The following is a 24,071-nucleotide window of genomic DNA, read 5'->3' as shown; positions in this document are numbered from 1 at the left end:
TTTTTGACAATATTCTTTTCTGACTCTTACATGTTCTAACATATACAGCTGAGTCAGTTCGCAGAATTAAAAATAATATATTCTTCATGCAATATGCAGAGTGGACTTTCTACATTCAAACATGAATCTTTCCACTATGCTATCTCAGGTAGTCCTGTCTCAGAACTTTACTTAAGCTTTTAAGAATAAGAGTTACAGAGTCGGTCATATCAACAATTCAAAAGAATCATTCTTTGAAAACATTCCAGAACTTGCCTTTGTCTTTGCTGTGAAAATTCCACAAAACTGGGATATTTTTAAAAGTCTTGTCTTAGGCATACATATAGCATAACTACAGAACAAATTAGCCCCAGACTCAATGGGATGAGCAAGTGCATTAAAACAGTGTTTCTTAATGCCAGATGTGGAGACTTCAGTTCCTAAATTCCCCAACCAGTGTTCAGCAAGCATCCTCTTGAAATTCTGGGTGTTAGAATCCACATAACACAACACCGCTGAATTTAAGAAACATTTCATTACAGCATGCGGGGATGATCCAATACCCTTTCAACACAGTGGTGGGATTCAAATTTTTTTGAATCTGTGGGTGTGGCTTGGTGGGCATGGCAGGGGAAGGATATTGCAAAATCTCTATTCCCTCCCCACTCCAGGAAAAGGTTACTGCAAAATCCCCATTCCCTCCCGATCAGCTGGGACTCAGAAGGCAAAGAATATATGGGGACAGGGCCACTTACCGGTTCTCCGAACTACTCAAACTTTCCGCTACCGGTTCTCCAGAACTGGTCAGAACCTGCTGAATACCATCTCTGCTTCAACATGATCCCTGATAAGAACTTTATTGATCCAACTGGCATGCAGGCAAATCGAATAATTTACATCCACTGTCCTTCTCTTGCACCTGAAACCATTCTCTGCCTTCTATGTATTCAGATTAACTGCTGCAATGGCTTCATATTTTTGCTGAAAAAAGTGCAAAGTACTGGTCTTCAGAAAATCAATATAGCTGAGAATCTCTGGTATGGAAAGCGGATGAATAAAGGCACTTAGAAACCAAAGAGTGGAAACCTGATCATATTACATCCTCTATAGAAACACAAAAATACTAGGGGGTTATTCAAAATAATTCAATGCCTTTGGTAAGCAGCACCCACATCAAAGCAACCACTTAACTGATCTCTAGCTAAGGGGAATGTTAGAAATAGACTCTCATGCAGGGCAAAGTTTTTTGAACAAGAGAAGCAGAGGTCCTCCTTTTGAATGTCTATAGATCTCATAAACACAACCCCCAAACAATAACAACAGAAAAAGAGAAAAAACTTTCAGCATTCTATATTTCAAAGCAGTGATAAACTAGACTCAATTTAAAATTGAGACTCAATTTAAAATTGATTCAATTCTCATCCAACCCAGTCCCATCGAATTATATTGAACTTCAACTCCCGTATCAGATAGGGGCAAGGCCTAAGTAGAAAAAAAATGTAGCTCCAAAGGTTATTTTGAAATACCTGCGTTCTCCTTACAGCATCATTTATGGCAATGTTCCAAATTCAGCATTCCCATCTCATTGAGCTTTGGCATAAATACAAACATTACAATTAATCTTCTCATCATTCCTATCACCCATCTCCTCCCACTTATGACTGTACGACTGTAACTTTGTTGCTTGTATCCTTACGATTTATATTGATTGTTTCCTAGTATGATTTGATTGCTTATTTGTAACTATGACTATCATTAAGTGTTGTACCTTATGATTCTTGACAAATGTATCTTGTCATTTTATGTACAATGAGAGCACATGCACCAAAGACAAATTCTTTGTGTGTCCAATCATACTTGGCCAATAAAGAATTCTATTCTATTCTATTCTGTTCTGTTCTGTTCTATTCTATTCTATTGCAAAGATCCAATAGCTGTCCTTCCCCATGAATACTTCTGGCTTACTTATCTCATATAAATCTCATATAAATAAAGTGTTTGCTATTTTCTTTTAGCTTTAGAATGCTAAAGCACTGCACAAACAATATGTGTGATCTAGGGACAAAAACCTGTATCTGAATAGCTCAAAATATACTAATCCTACACTAGTACAATATAAATATACTGTTGTTGCCACCATATTTCTATCATGATGGCAATTTAATAGTTAAATATTTATTGATTTAGTATACTATTTTTTGTTATAATCAATTGTTCAATTTTCTACATATGGTTCCCAGCCATAAATTTATTCACGGACTATTTGAACTGACTCTGGTTGCTCCATATCTCCTTCCGTTCTTCTACTTCATCAACCACAATCAGCATAATTAATGCAAATCACCCAATTTATTTGACACGTTCACCATGGCATATTTTAATATTAAACACATAAAGCATCAGTCCTTTCTTAAACAAACAACGAAAAATCAGGCTTGGAATTAATCCTATAAATTACCATTAGTAAACTAATACTAGCAATTTATCCACAAGTGCCATGTGAATTAAATTGACAATGTTGTGGACAAAATATAGTTTCATTTGCTTCTACTTATTTTATAAGCATTTCGTGCCTCTGAAATTCCCTTCTGCTTGTATTAGTAAGGAAAGCAAAGTGATAAAAAAATTATTAGCAACTTTCCATTTTCATCAGATTGCTAAGAGAATAAAAGGTGTTTTAAACAATCCTGTCCAGTCTTTATCTTACTAAGACCTTTAAATTGAACTGGTGACCTTTCTTTCTTCAAAGATTTGTGCCAACACACCTATTATTCATTTTAAGAAAACTAAACCACTTCCTTTGATGATCTGATGGTAACAGCAGCAACAGACCTCCAACGACTAAAATGCTAGCAACAAAAAACAAGGAAACATTTTCTAGCTAGCCAAGTAACTTTTAGCCAGACAAAAAGAATGAATGAATCATATTCTTCCATTGCAAAACTTCCAGGCTTCTGATAGGAATGTATTGTCAAAAGAGGAAAGATGTTTTTTAAGCGATTCTTCAGAAAACCTTTCCATAAATGAACATTAGAAAAGTTTGACCCACAAATTAGGGCTTCACGAACTCACAATGAGCCTAACAATGGAAATCAAAGCACCCGATCAGAACAGTTTCTGAAATAAAAGTAATGACACTTTCCTATTTCTAGCATGCCTCCCCAACTGATATCAAGCTACTGTTTCCGCATTTCCCACCCCACGGAATATTGGCTGATCATTTAAATCAAAACTTGGGTGGGGCAGGTGAAGGAGGAGAAAAGAACAAGAGAGAAAAACAAGAGAGAAATACATACGGGAGATTAATTCAAGTCTATTCTCCAGAAGACAATGCAGCAAAGTAAACTTCATCCCACATTATAGCCTCCGCCAGATAAAAAGGAAACGTCTGTTTACCTAATTAGAGGACTCCAAAGGCTGCCCAAGAGATTAGTTCCAGAACATTTCCTGCAGCCACCAAAATCTTTAATTCACAACAAAATCTCTTTGCAACACAGGCAGGTGAAACATCTTCCATGTCTCCACTGCAACTTCTTTAACCCCTTTTGTGAGTCAAACTTTCTCATTTGCATGAAAGCCTCCTCCAGCCTATGGGACTTTGAACAGCTACAAGTTACACTCGCTGTCTTAACACGCTTTCCGAGTATGATATCACCCATCTCCATGGTTACTTTAACCCCACCTGCCCATACAGCAAAGTAACCTGTCAGATTCAGACCACAGGATACAATTTAGCTATTTGTCTTGAGTCAATGTTTAACCATCTGCTTCTTGGCACACAAACTTCCAGAAGTTCACTCAGAATTAAAAACAGAAGAGATTTTTATAAAAGGCAAAAATAAGTTACTGCAGCAATATAGTGCTTTGAAAAACAAGTTGTAGCAATACATCGGTTGTCTTCCTTCCCTTTCCAATGATGCAGAATGCAGATATTCTAAAGGGGTATCCACACCCCAAAATGGTTATGCCCATGAGCAGGATTTCACTGAGTTTTAATAATATACCTTCAGTGGGTTCATTGTTTCCTTTTGCAATTATTGTTCTTTTTTCTTTAAGGAACCAATAATTCTCTCTAAGTAGTACAACCTGTCAAGCAGGTTTTGCTTGGAAGCTCGCTCTCTCCATTTTATTTAGAAAGCCAGCCTCTTGCTATGAGCTCTTCCTAGCAGAGTTTCACTCCGACTTCCTCCTGGCTTCAACAATGATTTTTATATCTTTTTTGGTGATGTGCTCACCTGTTAAAAGCTTACTCTCATGGACTTTAGTGTGGGAAACATTGTTCCTACAAAAGGGGAAATTTGCCATCACCTTCTGGAGTTGCCTTTCTAAATCGTCCAGAACATTTTAATAGAATTCCACTTTTTTCTTTATCTGTCTCTTCTTTTGGGGTATACATACAACTGGAATCATACATGCACTTTGATCAAGTCAGACTTTTGTGGGCAGGTGAGCAAAATGTCTTTTTCCTCATCCGTGTCACAGCACTGTTAGTGGAGTTGTGATACTTTCTACTATCCTTTCTAGAAATATCTGTCGAAGTGTGCAGGAGATATTTTTGAAACTTGTGAAGGAGGCCATTTTGAGACTTGTTTAAATGGCTCTAATGCTGAGTTTGTTATTCTTACTCTCTCTTCACCTAGGGTTTGTATCACTGTTTTTAATAAAAGTGACTATATTTTTTTTGCTTTGTTGTTTTTACATATAGTTTTATTCATTTGTTATGTATCACTCAGAGTCGGTGAGATAGGAGACTATATACATTTGATTAATAAATAAGAGCCATACTCATTAGTATATTTCTTAAGTCCTAGTACAGTATCGTGTAGAGGTCAGTGTTTAGAAAACAATTCTTTCCATAGATACTCCCTCTAAAAAAAAAACTATTAAAAAGTTTAAAACCAGAAAAAAAAAACAATGGGAAATAAAGGGGACCTATGAAGTATATTTTCCAAAAGTAGCTGTCCCACCATCCCCAAGACATACTGAAACGGAGGAAATTTAAATTCATTTTAAAACTTTGAAATGACTTAGGTGTGTATGCTTTCTCTAGTGAAGCTCTGTTACAGTATCCACTCCCATTTTTAAAAAATCCTGTTAGGAGGAGGAGAAGAGGAGGTATCTTATTATCATGAAAGGAAAACTGACAAACATAACTCCTTACTGTCATTGTACCTGGCTACTTCCCAGAAAAACTACAATGAATGTGATTGTGTCCCCATAGATTATTCAGAGGGAAAAAAAGGTGGTTTCCTGAACAAGCTCCTTGATGAATGAACCCCCACAAAAGAGACAAACATAAGATGGCTAAAGCATTGAAATGAATCACCAGGACTATCATGTTACAAAACACATACACACAAAACAAAGCTTGGCACTCATTACTGATTATCAACTAGAGATTTGACTTTCTGCAGAGTTCATTTCCAAACTTCCAATTCATTTGCTATACCTTTTATTATTGGACAAATACTCAGTTTGAGTAGCTATTTCTAGAACAGAGGACTTTTTCAACTGATATATATTCCTGCAGGCATGGAGGAGAGAGGAGGGGCAGGCTCACACGGTGTAGGTAGTGATGTTATTGAATGTTTTATTCATAATGTATTCATGATCTGTTTTATTTTAAGCCGCTATTTCTAAACCACAAACCAGTTGCAGTTTTAAAATAAATATGGATTCTGATATTGCAATGTTCTAAGATCACTTTTATGGCACTTAATTCCAATTTTTAGCAAAGCCACATCCATAGCAACTCATTGGTTCACTTTATAACCACTCTGTTTGCTTAATGATTGCCTCAATTTTTTTTTGTAAAAATGGGTCAGTTACATGATTAACTCAATTTACAACCACCGTGCCATACCAACATAAAGGGCAGGCTCCATTATAGTCATACTTATTTACAGAAATAGACAAATACTAGACATACAAACACCTTTTTCAACTTTACCTTTTGCTTGTGAACCAGACTTAATTGCCCAAGACCAACTACTCTAGATCAGGGATGTGTTCTGGCTTCTGTTACTGTGTTTCCCTGAAAATACGACCTCTCCTAAAACTAAAGCCTTGCCACATTTTTCACGTGGGCAAAAATATAAGCCCACCCCCTGAAAATAAGCCCCCTGGATAATCCCCTCCTCTGGCTAGGAAGAGCACCGCTTGCTGACCTAGCAGTATCCTGAAAGCACCAAGCTGTGGGAATGAGGTGGGGGGCAAAGGTACACGTGTTGATTGGTGCTTTCAGGGTACCGCTAGGTCGATCAGCAGCGCTGTGCCCAGGTGAAGAGGGGGGATTGCCGGGCAGCTGCTCCCTTGCGAGCGGGCTCCTGAAGAGCCAGGCACAGCCTCAGGGTCAAGTGGCTGTTTTGCGCTGTTGCAGCAGCAACATAGCAGCCATGAGGTGGCCACATTCGTGAGCAGCCGATCAGCAACCTCCCTTTCCAGTCAGGCACAGCACCGCTGACCAATCTAGCAGTACCCGGAAGGCACCAAGCAACGCAAACGCCTGTTCACCGCCCTCCACCTCCTGTGGCTTGGTGCCTTCGGAATGCCCCTAGGTGAGTGAATGAGGCTCTGCATGGCTGGAGAGAGAGGTTGTGCGAGTGGCTTTTCCGCTCCCCGCTCGTGCGACTCGTAGGCTCACAATGCCCTTGGCTAATTCTACAGTACCTGCAGAGCCAGGGCATCTCCACTGCTGGTGCTGCCTGCTGCTTGGGTTTTTTTTTGCAGCTTTCAAAGCACGGAGGATGGATGCCGCTCTGGAAGTACGCTCTATGGTAGCATACAACCATAGCACTTACTCCCAGAACGGTATCCTACCTCCATGCTTTGGAAGCCGCAACGGTGGATGGATGCCGCTCTGGGAGTATGCTCTATGGTTATACGCTCTGCAGCCCACAACCCTAGAGCATACTCCCAGAGCGGCATCCATCCTCTGTGCTTTGAAAGCCAAAAAAAACCCCAAGCGGCGGGCAGCGCCAGCAGCAGAGATGCCCTGGCTCTGCAGGTACTGTAGAGTTAGCCAAGGGCATTGTGAGCCTGTGAGTCCCACGAGCGGGGAGCGGAAAAGCCGCTTGCCCAACCTTCCTCTCCAGCCATGCAGAGTCTCATTCACTCACCTAGGGGCATTCCGAAGGTGCCGAACCATGGGAGGCAGAGGGCGGTGAACAGGTGCTTGCATTGCTTGGGGCCTTCCGGGTACTGCTAGATCAGTCAACGGTGCTATGCCTGACTGGAAAGGGGGGTTGCCAGGCGGCTGCTCACGAGCATGGCCACCTCATGGCTGCTGTGTTGCTGCTGTGACAGCGCGACACAGCCATTCGACCCTGAGGCAGAGCCCGGCTCTTTGGGAGCCCGCTCGCAAGGGAGCAGCCGCCCGGCAACCCAAAAACAATAAGCCCTCCCCTTTAATAAGCCCAAGGCTGTATTTTGTGGGTCAAAAAAATATAAGACCCTGTCGTATTTTTGGGGAAACACGGTATTGCTGGTTCACTCAGGGACACGTTTCATGCTCGTTCTCTCTATTAATGCACACTATGTGCGCATGCATAGTAGTAAAAAAATTGCTTCTGCACATGCGCAGAAGCAAAAACAAGATGGTGCTGCCTATGGCATTGCTGATAGATCCGGTTCAGGGGCGTGGCCAACCAAGTTACTACCTATTCGGCTGAAGCAGAAGGAACCCACCTTTGCTCTAGATGTGTATCTTCTGGTTGTAGCACATGGGCACAGCCCCCAACATGATTTTCTGCCCACCTACTTTAACCCACCCAGAAAATATTCAGAACATCACCAGCCAGCTGATTCTACCTAACACTTCAGTTTCCCACAATGCCACTCAAAATGTCTCTCTCTGAAACAATGCTAGAATATTAAGTAGTGGCTTTTAGCCCTCTGACAATATTCAGGGTGCTAGTGGTAAAACTACAGGAGTAAACAACCCAAAAAGGGGCCCGTTGGAATTCTATTTGCTCAGAGTAGCACAAATGCAGAAACAGCTGTGTTATTAGGTTAGATCAGTGTTCCACAATGTCGAGATGTGTGGATTTCAACTCCCAGAATCCCCCTGCATCCTCAGGAAGCCACTCCTAGACAAAATCATCCTGGGCAATTTTTATTCAGTATCCAACCTTTTTCATTTTAGGAAAGGTTGTCAAGAAGGTAGTCATGCAACAGCTTCAAAGGATCCTGAACAAAATCGATTATCTAGAAACCTTTCAGTTGGGTTTCAGGCCTTGACAAGGGACCGAAACCTCATTGGTTGCACTTTTAGGTGTATTCATCCTGGCTCTACTTGGCTTCACAGCAGCCTTGACCCTAGTATTTTTCCGGACTGGTTATGATAGTTAGCGCTGTATCGTGCTGGTTCTCCTTTTTCCTTTTGATGTTCTGATTGATGTTGTTCCACCCTTAGTCCCCGCACTATGGAGTGCCACAGGGTTCAATATTTTCTCTGCTCCTGATTAACACCGAGGTCATTCATAACCATGAGCTGAGGTATTATTAATATGCTGATGCTACCCAGCTCTAGATTTCCACTTTTTATGAAGTAATCAATGCTTTTCATCTCCTGTCTCAATGCTTCAAGGCTGTGGATGGGTGGTAAACAACAGGTTTCAGCTCAACCCTGGCCAAGACTGAGTAGCTTTTGTTTGGAGGCATCTGGAATTTACTACCTCTAGTTATGGATGGGGTGGTCTTACGGCAGACAGATCCAGTGCACTTTCTGGAAGTCCTTTTGGATTCATGACTCCTGCTAGATGACCAGATGACAATTGTGCTGGGAAGGTATTTGCATAGCGTTGGCTTCTATGTTTATTGTGCTCATTCCTAAAACAGGAGGCCCTATGCTCAGTCACTCACACCCTATTCATCTCCTGCCTAGATTTCTGTAACACATTCTATATGGGGCTGATATAATTGTATGTGGGGATGAGTTTGAGAGATGGGGGAATGGCAAGAGAGAGAAGGAGGAGAGGACAGATGTTGCCTAGGGAACAATCAGATAAGAAGGGTCTTAGCCTATAGCTCCATAACAGGCAGAGAAAGAAACTCAGAAAGTTCCTCCCGCTAACCTTATCAGGCTATTAAAAAATATGGCAGGAGATTTATACTTTCCTCATGATTCTGCTAAGGCAGTCTTACAAAGTAGAATGAGCTTATCTGGTCGTATTTCCGATCTGAACTACCTGGGAAAGCTGAAGGCTCCTGTGGGAAGGTAACAGCATTCCATGTTTCACCATATGCTCTGAGTTGTCATGTGCCAGTCACATGACCATGGAAACGTCTCTGGACAATGCTGGCTGTTTGGTTTCAGAAAGGGAGATGAGCACCAGACCCTAAAGTCAGCTTCAACTAGCAGAGTAAACTCTATGGGGACACCTATGTGCTCTACATGGGGCTGCCCTTGAAGTGCATCCGGCGACTGCAGTTAGTTCAGAATGCGGCCGCGCGAGTGATAGTGGGCGCACCGCGGTTCGCCCACATAACACCCATCCTCCGCGAGCTGCACTGGCTACCTGTTGATCTCCGGGTGCACTTCAGGGTGCTGTTGACCACCTTTAAAGCCCTTCATGGTAGTGGATCTGAGTACTTGAGAGACCGCCTTCTGCCGATTACCTCCCTCCGACCGATAAGATCGCACAGACTGGGCCTCCTCCGAATCCCATCCGCCAGTCAATGTTGACTGGCGACTACACGGAGGAGAGCCTTTTCTGTTGCAGCTCCGACCCTGTGGAACGATCTCCCCATCGAGATACGCACCCTCACCACCGTCCAGGCCTTCCGCGCAGCCCTCAAGACCTGGCTCTCCCAACAGGCCTGGGGATAAGTCTCTAATTTGCCCCACCCGAGTGTTGAATGTTGAATGCAAGTTGTGTTTTTATTACTTTATTTTGTTTGTATATTGTTTATTTCGATTTGCACCCCCTCCCTGGTGATTGTAAGCCGCCCTGAGTCCCCTCAGGGAAAAGGGCGGCCTATAAACCCTAATAAAATGAAATAAAATGAAAATGAAACCTTTACCTTAAAGGCAGAAACTCATGGATTGCCTTTTTCCCATAGCTTTTAGGACACATTTCTGTAATCCCCGATACACAAACATTGCAAATTAATTTATCTATTACAGATTGGGATAATATATAATATAATCAAAGGGCAAGTGTTAAGGTTGATTTCCTTGTCTTCCGCGGAACTACGCTGCTCTAAAATTTACAAATTCATTAAGTATACAATTTCAACCTCATTATGAGTACAAGAAACAAGCTGGATATATTATTTCAAACTAATACATACAGATCTATTCAGAAATGAGCTCCACTTACAATGGTGAAACATAATTCCTGAAAAGCTCTGTAATTTTAATAAATTAGCAAATATGGCAATCTAACAAAAAAAATAAACAACAGATACAATTTACTGCATTCCTTCTGTAAAACACTGGGTTTGGAGTTAAATAATTCAAAGAGTGTTCCTACAGATATCTGTTCAAAGCTTAGCTTGCAAATATCTTCTATGCTGAAGCTAAATATTTACATGACTCAGGAAATATCTAATCTAAGAAAAAAAAATTCTAAATTATCTTCAGTTACCACCCTGCAGTATCTCTGAATATACTGTAGTTCATTACACAAACAGCAAGCACAATCAATAAAATATCAGTGGAAAAATCTGAGGCTTGGAAACTGTTAAGAAGAAAAGAAAGACAAAAGCAGCAGAAAGTGTTTCCAGAAATTACACAGAAATCAAAACTTTTGAGAGCAATTTTATATGCTAAATCACAGCTACAGGGAAACATTATTGTTTCCCACATCATGTGAAAACTTCCTATGCAAAAAATCAACTGTGTTTAACCACCAACACACACCAGCACACACAAATGTAAGATATAGTTTACTCACTTTTCATAAAGATAGGTACACAACCGTTTCCTTATATCCTCTGTAAGAATGTAAGGATACTAGCATAATTAGACCCTAAGCCTGTGATGGTGAACCTATGGTATGCATGCCGCAGGTGGCACGCAGAGCCCTCTCTGTGGACATGCCAGCCATCGCCCCAGCCCATCTCCATCGTGCATGTGCCTCCCATCAGCCAGTTGGTCTTCGGGTCTCTGCTGCGCATTAAGGGAGATGGAATGCATGGGCAGAGGACACTCATGTTGCATTTTGGGGGTTCATGCATGTGTGTCCCCCCATGTCCCATTTTGGGCGTGAACCAAGCTGGACACCAAGCTGGAAGCTGAAACTGGATGTGAGGGTGAGCAGGGCAGAGGTGTGTGGGATGCGCTGCATGTGCATGGGTGCTCAACGTTGCATTTTGGGGTTCTGCATGAATGCTTGGCGCACTCGGCACCGAAAAGGTTAGCCATCACTGCCCTAAGCCATAATGGGCAGGTTTGGCTTTAATAGATTACACAAATTTCATCATGAGTATTTATGCTAGTTTAAGGCTTCATATTTGAATCCCCAACCTATGACTTCCAGACACTAATACACCTACAAATACAGGTGGTCCTCATTTAATGTTCACTTGTTCAGTAACTGTTCAAAGCTAGTATGGCACTGAGCAAGTCCTCATATGGTAACCCCGTGGTCACACCGTCGCGATTTGGGTTCTTGGCAAACACTTGCAATTACAATGTCACAGCTTCCCATGGTCACGTGATTGCTGTTTGCGATCTTCACTGCCAGTTTCTGACAAGCAAGGTTAATGGCAAAGCCAGAAGGAGTTTAGATGTTGCAGATGGAGATCATATAATCATGGAACACTGTAACTATGCAGGATTCTTCTAACAATGGCAACAGAGACTGTTGGAGCTGCCATTGTAAGTTGACATAGACATATGACATCACTCCTTTGGACCGCATCACTTAGCAATGGATTTCCCATTCTTATGGGAAATCAACCTACAATCATTCATGTAGCCACCATTCAAAACTGACTTTACAACAGTCCTCACAATTATAATCTATGAAGAATCCACACAGTCACATAATCAAAATTCAGGCACTTGGCAACTAGCATGTATTTACAAAAGGTGCAACAATCTGGGGTGACGGGATTGCCATTTGCAACCTTCCCAGTCAGCTTCCAACAAACAAAGTCCATGAGAAAGCCAAATTTGCTTAACAACCATTTAACTCACTAGTCAACTGTGGTGATTTGCTTGACAACTCTGGCAAAACTGTTGTAAAATTAGGCACAACTCATTTAGCAAGTGCTTTGCTTAACAATCGAAATTCTGGTCTCAGTTGTGACCATTGAGACTACCTGTACATTGGTAAGTGAGGACTATCTGTACCTCCTTGGTATCCATTCAGACTCACATCTCACTCAATTTCATTACTGATTTATTATCTGCTATCAATTAATATCGACTTGTAGGAACCATAGATTTTCTCCAGGATAATTTTCTTGATAAAATATTGGGGTAATTGCCATTACTTTCTCCCTCCCAGTATGAAATAGATGCCTTTGCCATTGTCATTAAAGCAATCATCTGCCTCTACCATCTTACTATATTGCAGCTGCCTGCTACTGATGCCAGCTTGCTTTAGCTAAGCAGCTGGGAATATATAGCCCTGTCATATACTGACAGTCCTACAAAGTAGTCTAGGCAGGAAACCAAAACCTTGCCGACTACTAATGCTACCCTTATTGTAAGGTTACAGTAGCAGAATGCTGCAAATCAGAATGCACTTCCTCCCTCCCTCCTCTACCTTTACTTTCCTGAGAACTAGGCAGAGTTCCTTCTGAGATGTTTTCTCCATCCCCATCCATCCTTTGGACTCAGGTTTCTCTTATGAGACCATTGTCCAGACTGTGACTTTTCCTTCTATCTGCCAAAGTTATTCTCATAGCACGTTACATACCCTATCCCCATGATGGTGAACCTATGGCACACATGGTGGAAGTGGCACCCAGAGCCATCTCTCCAGGCACACCAGCCATTGCCAATTGCTCTTCTGTGTTCCGGCATGCACATGTGTGCCAGCCAGCTGGTCTCCACGTGTGGGGGCACCAGAAACCGGAAGACCAGGTGACTGGCTGGCATGCACACACAGGAAACTGGAAGCTCAGCTTCCCGGCACGTGCATTGGGGAACTGCTCTTTCGGTTTCTCGCACTTCCTCACCCCCGCATTCATCAACACTGCACTATCCCTTTCCCTTTTCATCCCTTTTCAATGATAAGGAAGCACATTGGGATTTGATGAAGGATTTTTATTAAACTTAGATTTTTTTAATTAAAAAGATATGGGAATATAGCAAAGCCCAGCATCAATTTATATTTTAATTCTTATTTTAAAGAATGCTTCTCAGCCCCCCATTTGCCTTTAAAGCATCACTGGAATTAGACTTGAAAACAAACACTAACATAGTATGAAATGGTAGAAAGCGAGGGAGTGATAATATCTACATCTGGAACATTGTTTTCCTTAAGGTATTGGCTTTGTCTTGTAGAAAGAAAGCAACAAAACAACAAGAAATTAGACAAATATTCTAACACCCAACTAAACTCCTACAAGTAGTTTCAGATAACATCCTAGTCCCCAAGCAATTTGTCTTGCCATTTTGTTTCATATTGAGTTATTATTTAGGTTACACTTTCAAATCCACCAAATTCACCAGTATCATATAAGTAAATCCAGCTACACAAATTCTTTAGGGACTAGGGACAAAATCACTGGCCCATAGAGTTGACCAGAGACTAAGTACAGTTGCCCACTCACCCAATTCATATCCTATCGATCTGACCTCCTGAAATATTTCAGCAGATAGGACCTCCAGCAGTTAAAAACTAAGTAAAATCAACATGAACAGTTCAAAGCATATACACCTGAACCAGATGGTTACTTCCTAGATTCTATTTGTGAAATCAACCCCAACTGACTTTATATCATGGAGATACGTCAAGCAGCATGTATATTTCTATTTTCCACTAGAGGTAGCAGGAATAAGCAAGTCAGACAATTGTCCAGGGTTTGCATTGAGTGCCTCTTCCCCAATTGTGGCATTATTTCAGCAAATAACTTGGGAGGAGCTTACTACTGGCTTCCTCCCTTTAGCTAGGCAGCCAGCTGCACCAATCTATTTGTATACATTTGATGTAACCTATTTTTAGTTTGTGAACTCTTGATCATTTTTTCCAGAAAATCCAGATGGCATTATGTCATTATCCATCTTGGGCAAAGGAGAAAAAGAGAATCAGAGGGTAATCAAGCAGCAAAATGCTCTAGATAGATGTATTAATATTACTGATGCTCAAAAGTGGCTAATAGATTATAAAAATCAATCTGTGAAGCCCTCCTGATATTCTTGCTGAATGTCTCCAAGCTCTTTTCCCATCATCACACCTGTAGCAGTATCAGAAATTTGAGTAAATTAGATCCTAAAACTTAAATTTTTTAGTGTACATTTCATTTTACCAACATCATCATATTTTTACAAAACAAATGATACATATATTTCTAGACAATATATTTTAAACTGCATTCATTAGGAAGTGAATCTTCGATTCAATATGAATGCTTTTCTACTTGGCTATTCCACTATTTATTTTTAGTAACATTGTTCATAAGTGACACATTCTAGATGCCAAAGCATTTGTGGGATCAGCTATGGAAATATGCCTTAGCTTTGCATTTTTCTGAAAGGTTGAATAATAGAAAGAGCAGAACCTAACAACAATTGGCACTTTAGCAATCCTTTGCATGATCTGAAACTATCACATGTTTAAATTTGAGCTGCTTAAGAACCTTGGGTCCAAATCCAGTTATAATCACATAAATTCCAGTCATCAAGAATAACTGTTGAGCTTACCAAGTAAAATCAGCTCATATAAAAACACAGCTACAAATGATAATTGATTGTGCAATTAACTATTAACAATTCTTCTTGGTTCTGCTCTGGGAATATGCCATTTTTTTACATGCATGCCTAGTGAATTTCCACAAGCACAAATTTCCACAAGCACAAAGGCATCATTTCAATGAGCGTATCTTCATCAAAGCAGACAGAAAATGTCCACAAAAATAAAAACAAATATCTATCATTTGAAAAAGATGTTAGCGTACTGCACTAGTGTCACCAAGCTTAATTATAAACAGATGTAACCTAGCTTCCTGACAGGTAATCCTACAAGACTAATTTGGATGTCCACTAAACAGCTGGAATTACAATTCCCAGAATCCTTAGAAATGATTATTTTATTGGTTATTATTAGATCTATATTCCACCTTTACTTTATACAATTCAGGGCCATGTACATTCATACTCCCTGAGGCACTAGAGTGAAAGTGTGTATGAGATAAAGCTGCATACTATTTTAGATCTAAACTATATCATTTCATACCTGATCTCTCAGTCTTTCTTGGTGACCCATGATTGCAGATGCATGATGGGGATATTTCTGTTTCAGATGCTCCAGAAACGCTTCTCTTTTTTTGTCCATATCAGAAGGTTGCATTCCCAAAATTTCTTGGGAACTCCGAGGGCCACCTACAGTATGTCTTCGAGGAATATGGCGACCCACCTTGGAATGAGTAGATTGCCTATTTGCAGAAGTAATGAATTCTTTAGGCCACAGACAATCTGTATCATCTAATGAAGCTCCATGCACATTTCTTTTTCCCAGATCTGTGAATAAAAAACAAAGAAAGAAAGATATCTTAAACACCACATAGATGAATGGAATTATATTATCCAGTTCTTAAAAATGTTTCAGACAAAGTTGCTTCAATTCAAGAACTAACAAAATGTGGTATTTTGGAAAAGTAACACTAAAAAGATAGCTGCCATTAGTGATATAAAATAATACATAAGGCCACATAGAATATGGTTCATTAAGGAAATCCTATTCTCTAAAGTACTATAGTGGATGAAAAATAACTTTCTTCTTTAAGCTTTAAAATCAGAACATTTTTTGGAAAAAAGGATTTTTTCCCATCATAACACTGCAGTATTTTTTTTTAATAATGGGGCTATTATTAGTTTCCCTACAATCTTGACTTATATTTTTCCCCAAAAAGTGGAATTGAAATCTTTAATCTTTCTTCAGCATGTTTTCAATGTGTTCCGAAAGTTCTGTGAAGTAATGAGAAAAGCACTTCTCCTTTTTGTGCATCCAGTTCTTCTCACTCCTAATTTTCAGACTACAGCCTTGGTTTTAAATTTCATGGATCTTGCTTGGATGTTATGCCTCTCTGAGACAGCAGACTGGAAAATATAGTGTCACTTTTTCAATAAACCATTATTTTGAGAAATGAAATAAAAGCAAGTCTATGTGATAGGAAAATATATATGGGGGATAGAGGAAAGCAAGAAAATTTGAGGCTTGTGCATTATAGACAACCCTGAAATGGACACTGCAGTAGACTGGACATTAGAGTCAACTTATCTGCAGGTAACAGAGTAGTGAGATAGTGAAGGCATTGGGTTAGAAAATGGAAAAGTTGTGAGTTTCAATTCGATCTTAGGCAAAATTCAACTGGATGAACCTGGGTTAATCACTTCCTCTCAGCCCTAGGAAGGAGGCAATGGCAGACCAGTTCTGAAAAAACCTACCTAGAACATCCCGAAACTCATCTGTTTTACTTATCAGAATCAGAAGCAATTAAAAGAAGGGGGGGATCTGCCAGATAATTGAGTAACTAAACTCTTGGGTTTAGTTATAAGAAAAATGAAGATTGAAGAAATGAATAGTGGAGAGTAAATTAAAGAATACAATCCTTCTAAAAAGTTTCCCAATTTTGTTTATAACTTTATTTGTTGTTATTACTTATTTTAAATTTCCTTTTTCAATTAACATATTGTGTAGCATTTCAACTTTTATGTTTACTTGAAAGTAAACCTCTTCTCTCAACTTTGCTATTTAAGAGCAAATACAGTATTTAACCCAGATTGTTGGGGGCAATATGATGACTCTGTAACCACTTAGAGAGGGCTTAGAAACCACTGTGAAGTGGTATATAAGTCTAAGTGCTATTGCTATTGCTATATACAGAATTAAAGACATTGGTTGTCCAATGTTTCAATTTGTTTGAATGAACTTTAAGCAGACTATCCAAAACCACAATTCCAAGTGCAATAGTGTGATCTTTTACTTATTTGTTTTTTTCAGAAGATCGCCTTACTTATTTCTGTGGGATTCGCTTTCATGATGTAAGTGTTAGGCCTGTGCAAAGCTTCAAATCTATTCGGATGAAGCCACATTGTATCATTACAAGGCCTCCTCTGAAAGTCTCAATGCCTATAAGAAATTTTGTGCATAGTTCCAGTCCACTACCAGAAATATGCTCTGTTTACATGCAGAAAGCTCTTCTACTGCTAAAGGAATGCTGGTTATATGCATACTCATTTGGAAGTATTGCTTTTATATGCTTTGTTTTCTTTGTATTTACATCAATTTTGATTGTTTTGAGCAATGTAAGTTCAAACTGGAACCATGTAGCATAATAGTAAGATGGTTTGGTCTAAGATCAGGGAAACTCAAGTTCACCCTGAATTATTAAAACTCAGTAGATTACTTTCTCTCAGCCTCATCTATCTCACCTGTTAACCATTGCAGAGATTAAATAGGGGAAATTAAAGTAAGGGATACACTTCCTTTTGCTCCTGAGAAAAACGGGGCATAACTCATAATTATTATATGCTCCTAGCAATATTCTAAAATTTCAAGTATCACATCCCTGTCAAACTAAGTCAGAATTCTGATTGATACTTGGCTGCTTGTCCTACTTAGTTCCTCTTTCCAAATGAAAACTAAAGTTTTTGTGTGCTTTGCTTAGTATAATTTCTAATCACATCTATCTAGTTTAGAAACAAACAATTTATAATCCTAGAACTTAAAGCCATGATTTGTTCTTGTATTCCGAGCCCTACGTTGTTTAAGGACCGATTTCCTGTTAAATAAACCACAGAAAGCGTAAAAAGATAAAACCAGGACAAAATTTTCCATCAGCCTTTTGCTTATGTGTGCTACAAAAAAATTGCCTTATAATAACAGTTTTTTATAATCTGATAAATTCCTTTAAAAAAAAATATTTGCTTAATTAAACAGAACACAAAAAGAAAAAAATAGAGAAAGAACAAAAGCGCGGGAGAACCAACAAATAATTTATACACATACATACTACATATATACATGGGTTTCTCTTGCATGCAGATGCATATATAATTTCAGATAATCCATTAATAATCATCTACATATATTTCCGCATCTGTTCATCAGTTATAAACAACACCAGGTTTTCAATCCACTGAACTTATTGGGACCATATAAACTTGGTACCTTCCTAATCCATTTTCCAGATTGCTCAGTCTATGCTGAACCAGGACACACTTTTGAGATATGAACCCTTACATCAAGAAAAAGAACTGGTAGGGAAAACTGCCTTAGTAGCATTTGAGTCTAGCCAGGAGCTTGCGCAAGGCCATCTATTGAGTTTGTAGCAATGGAGAGATCTGAATTGACGGACTACTGAGTAGAGCTTAGTCTCTCACCTACTTTATCACAGCAATTATTTTATGAAACTTTTCTCTATGATTTGCAGCTGTAGAAATCATTAACTCCATTGCCAGCAGCCTCTGTAAAATGCTAATCTTCATGGTTCTCCATATATGGTAATTTGCATACACTTTGGATTTTGATATTTTAGTATTAAACATTTACATTAACAGAAGGATCCCCCGGGAAGTTTCTGCACTATCACCTAAATTGTTGTTGAATAAGATTGGGAATGTTTTTGTCCACAACCCAGGAAATTCGTCCATAAACAACAGCTGCTGGGATTACCTACTTCTTTACTGTTACCCAGCCTGCACAACTCCCATAGTTATCTCTATCAGCTATGCTATGCACTATTTTGTAGAGTGTAATTTACCTTCCACAATGACAATTATGTCTTATCATTTCAGATGTCAAGGCAGTTTTTTGAGGGACTGCCAACTCCAATTATTTCTACATGGCCCATCAGATCAGGAAGGTAGGGCATGGTTTTATCAGTAGCCATTCAGTCCCAATCAAATGGCTTATTTGATTGTGTTGTTGTTGCTGCTGCTGCTGCCTGGGATTGGGATGGGTGGTTTAAATTGTGAATTTTTTAACTATGGACTTTTAATGTTCTATGCCTCTACCCCTCCCCCACTGCTATATTACTTGTACTTGTACTTGACGCCTCTTCACCCATCGTGGGTATAGGCGACTTCCATGGAAATTTGACGCCACTGTAGATACGGCGATCCATCGAAGCTGTTTCGGCTGGATATACCCAAGGGGACGCCAGTCCCAAGGGTCGACAGACCCCAATTGGTGGGAACGGGGGGCACCACGTGAAGGCCAGGTTGTCGTTTGATAGTTGAGAGGCTTTGCAATAAGCGTTGCAATGTATATTTTGCGCATCAACTATCCTTGCCCGCCCCCACTGCTATATAAATGTGTTTAATAAATAAATGTGTGTATTTATATATATATATATATATATATATATATATATATATATATATATATATATATATATATATATATATATATATATATATATATATATATATATATATACACACACACACACATATATATATATATATATATACATATATACATATACATATACATATACATATACATATACATATACATATACATATACATATACATATACATATACATATATATATATGAAAACAATGCTATAATGCGGGTCTCGAGAAAAATGAAAGGGGATTAATTCTTGAAAACTGATTTTTGCCAGAGCAAACCCAGGTTTTTCCTTACTAGATTGGAACAGCTGCCAGTCTTGATATATCAATTCATTATTATTTTTTGGAGTAGTTTTGGTATCTAATGTAGAATTCAGATACATGCTTCTAAATTAAGATGAAGCTAATAGCTGTTGCTTTGCTTTACAACTCTCTCCCCCTCCCTCCCTTTCTGTGTGTTTGTGTGTGTGTAAATAAAATCAGGATATACAAGAAGTCTAAAGAATATCAATAGCAACTACAGTTGGCACACGTAGCCATATTTGATGGCGTGTGAGCTGTCAGTTCTGGCATACAAGTGCATACTGGCCAGCTGATTTTCGGCCTTCCAAAGGGCATGGGGAGGCCATTTTAACCTTCCCCAGGCTTTAGGAAAGCCTCCAAAGCCTGAGGAGGGCGAAAAATGGGCCCAATGGGCCAATCAGAAGTTCATTCTTCCGGTTGGCCTGTTGGGCCCATTTTTTGCCCTCCCCAGGCTTCAGGAAAGCCTCCAGAGCCTGGGAAGGGCCGAAAACTCCACATGTGTGGGTCTGGGTCATGCGCGCATGCATGGGGGGGCACATGTGTATACACAGGTGGGTGGGCGCATTGCATTGTGGGCACACTATTTTGACACTCCTTTACAAAAAGGTTTGCCACCACTGATATAGGAGATTAGACTTATACTACAGACAATGTACCCCAGTAGGGGTACCCAGTAGGGGTACATTGTGCAGGTTGTGCATTATGCAGCTATGGCAGACAGAGCAGGTGGGTACAGCTGATTAATCCCCGTGATTCTGGGTAATGCTGTTTGCAGAGAGAAGGACAGTTGAGCTCCCAGGTGGTTCCCCATGATGGCTGGTGAAGAACATACAAGGCAGATATAGACAAACTGTACCTCCCAGGGGACAATGCAACTATGTGCTTAGACATAGCTTCTTCCAGCTTCTATTTGCTGCTTTATGACCTAGAAGAAAATGCTTGAGAAAACAGACATGCTTTTTTCTAAAAGTGAATAATGAAAAACTCTGAGTCAACTCCTAATTCTGCTGGAGTCACTTTGTCTGCCACTATCAATGACCTGCACAAATACAGGAAGTCTCATTCATTTTCAGTTTCTGGGCATGTATGCATCAATTAGATCAAATACTTCCCAAAATTATTCAGCCTTGCAATTTTACAAAGCAGTAGACCAAGAAAATATGACATTGATATGATTATGCAAATGTATAGGCATTATTTATGCCCCTATGATGGTCTTGAAGATTCAATTCTCTTCTATTTTAGGGATAAAAAATCTGATTGTTTTGAGATTATTTTTCAACACAGTTATATTCAAATCTATTGCATATTCCAATAGCTTTATACCTCGAAATGCTACTTGTTGTTACCTTGGGAATTCTTTGAGCTATATCTGAAAAGATAGTAATATTCTAAATATCAAATTTAGCTCCTTGCCAGACTTAATAGATTTAAGTAGAAGTTTGTTTACTACTTATCCATGAAGGTAAGTAGATATATCATCTTTATTTACTCTGAAGGACGATATATCTTATCCCATAAACTAGTAATTTTTCTCTTGGTTCATTTTTAATCAAGTTGAAAATCTTGCTCCTAAGTATGGTAGTGAAATGGCAGTAAGTTTCCACCCAGTGTTCCTATATCATACAGCAGAGTTTTGGAAATATTTATTCATAATTTACATATAACAAGGGTGGGTACCCTGTAGTATTTGGACTTTCATGCTATCTTCAGGTTAATTTCCAAAGAGCCCTGGCAGTGATGAGCTCAAATTACTGGAGATCTCTCCCCTCATTGACTGTCCATTGGTTGGGGGGGGGGGGGGCAACAAGAACTCTGTCTAAGGTGGCAAAAAGAAAGGGAACAGCTATAAGATGGGAGAAGAAAGGGTTACTCTACCCATTTTTGTCTCAGGTCCCACCACTACTCCCCTATGACCTCTGGCTGGATTTCCTAAGAGTAAATACAATTCTTAACTGAAAAAGGCAACCTACCAACACTGAGAATTGTGCTGCACTCATATAATGTATTAAACATGACATACATTAATCATGTAAATGATTCCTACTATAAAACTTGAATTGCCAGGCTAAGAATTCCAAGACATTCTAGTATATCCAGAGGCTCCATTGACCTTCCAAGATATATACCTGTGGCTGTATGCAACCATGCATATACCTACCTGTGTGAGCCTATACAGATGTGTTTACATGTGTCATCAGTGTACCAGTTCAAAGAAACTAAATTAGCAAGAAATAATTTTATTAAAACATTTTACGCCACCTTTCATCCTTGAGGATATAAATATACATGTATGAGTAAAGGAAAATGTTAAAGGAACACTATATCAACATGATAAAGCAGAAAGGGCAGAAAAAGAAAAATAGAAAATTAACAGGCAACAGAACAGACTGCAGTTTCAATAAATGAAAAATATCTAACATCCCACCCAATACACTGGGAATCATTTCTAACGTGTTTGTGTGCATGCGTGTGTGCGCGCACGCACACACACACACACACCTTAAAAAGCACTTACATTTATTCAGTCAAGACAAATAATGTTTCATCTTCAGTGAAATCTCCCTAAGGGGAGATAATAAAATCTGCAGGGACCTGGAAAAATCTCAAATACAGTAATTGAACCTGTATTCTAATTTCCCAAAATAATCTACGCAAAGGAAACATACCTTAAGAAACTCCCATAAAGAAGTGCATTTAGGTTAGTCACGTGTTCTGCTATAGAAACATTTGATGCTAAAGCGTAAAACACTGGAGACCAAGCGAACACACCAAGTCTGACCTCACGACGTGAAAGCCGCGTTCACAACTTATGGCTACAGTCCAAGACAAACGCGCGTTCCATGCGGTGGGAGATAAATTTTGAGCGATTTCACTGGACGCAAGAATACGAACACCAATCGGCCACCTTCCCGGACAGTAAAGGACGGGATTTCGATTTCCAATTAAAAATTAATAGAACCCTCTGATGGGAGACGGACACCTCCCCCCCTCGCTTCGGATTACTTTGGGATTTTCAAAACAGGATATTATTTTGCCTTCCAGAAAGGTAGATTCTTCCCCAAGACAAAAGGCACAGACAACCGCAGATAAATTAAGCATCTGCTCCAGCTACTCTTACGAAGATTAAAAAAACGCAGCCACCGAGAGACAAGCTTCAGGCGGTTTAGTTACTTACCCTTCCTCGGATTGCTGCTTGTCGGACAGACCAAGAGCGGCTCCGATTTCGGGTTCTCAGCTTCCTCCATTACCGCTGCCTACACTCAAGCTCTTGCCCCAAGCTTTCGATTCAGAAAGCTTAAAAACTTTCAGCTCAAAAAACTACCCGACGGCCCCCTTCCCCGGGCAGCAGAAAGTTCTTTTCGAAAGGCAATTACATTCCAATAAGCCCCCCGCCCAGATATCTTAGTCGAGGTTCGCCTCAGCAAGCCAATGGGCAGCGGCGCTTTCAAAGGCGGCTGTTGGCTCCCTCCGCTGTGGCTGAAATAGCCCCCCAGTCTCCCTCTCTCTCTCTCTCTCTTTCTCGCGGAGGCCCTCAACAGGTGATGAGTTTGAATTTTTGTCTTGCCTTTTGCTCACCGTAGCGTTGGTCCTCAACAAGGCAACGTCCCGGAGGCGACTTTGTTACCCATGGGGAGTCGGGAAGAATTTAACTTAAAACACAGTCGTGCTAATCATAAATCAATACTAGAATATAAAAATGTAGTTCCATATATAGCATGAGTCCCAAAAGGATTTGGTCTAAGAAAGCTGATAATTGTACAGCTAACTAGCTAATTATTATTAGGCTGTGCATATGTGTATATAAAAAATAAAATACCTGGTCAGTTGAGATGGGAAAGAAAAATTTGACATTTTTTGGATAGAGCTTCTTCAGGAAAATAACAAAAGACTACGCAAAAGTATCTGCCACATGAAGATAACAGCCTTGTTGGCAGTTTAATGAAGTTGCAATGAAGAATAAAGGAAGAGAGACCGGTCAAAATATTTGCAAGCTCACTTGCAAGACGCATACAGTAGTAGAGTCATTTTTATCAAATTACAATGCGAAGCATGATCATTGGTTGTAAAATGGAGGTGTGGCTCTAAATACCATACAAACTGAGCAAATGGGATGAAGAACTTGACTGGACACTTAAGCATCTGTTAAATAAAAGGTAATCAGAAGAAAACTTCACAGACTAAAATTAGTCTCTACCGTAATGCACTGACTGCTTACTCTTATTTCTCTTTTTCTTTATCTCTTCCCCAGCACAAGCAGACTTTTTCCTCAAAGAGGTTAGAACTCATAATTAACAGAGGGCTTAAC

At 39.7% G+C, this 24,071-nt stretch overlaps 1 protein-coding gene across 10 annotated transcripts in view; it reads right to left on the bottom strand.

Moving 5' to 3' along the window:
* KIAA1217 (KIAA1217 ortholog) overlaps positions 1–23,010 on the bottom strand; it is a 240,015-nt gene extending 217,005 nt beyond the window's left edge. For 3 of the 10 annotated variants that reach the window (XM_087712697.1, XM_087712698.1, XM_087712705.1), the window contains exon 1: positions 15,333–15,539. In XM_087712697.1, the coding sequence (XP_087568823.1) occupies positions 15,333–15,446 (114 nt within the window). In that variant the 5' untranslated portion in view covers positions 15,447–15,539. Of the gene's footprint in view, positions 1–3,275; positions 3,295–3,375; positions 3,573–15,332; positions 15,617–22,940 lie in introns of those variants that run through there. The other 7 variants (XM_087712695.1, XM_087712703.1, XM_087712706.1 and 4 more) reach the window with 7 other exon arrangements.
* Between the last annotated feature and the right edge of the window lie 1,061 nt (positions 23,011–24,071).

This window comes from Thamnophis sirtalis, unplaced genomic scaffold (assembly GCF_051295495.1).
Source record: "Thamnophis sirtalis isolate CommonGarterSnake01/CBP01778 unplaced genomic scaffold, rThaSir2_p1.2 scaffold_4, whole genome shotgun sequence".
Lineage (NCBI taxonomy): Eukaryota > Metazoa > Chordata > Lepidosauria > Squamata > Natricidae > Thamnophis > Thamnophis sirtalis.
The sequence above is the reverse complement of the archived record's forward strand: the minus strand, read 5'-3'. Positions and strand labels throughout refer to the sequence as shown.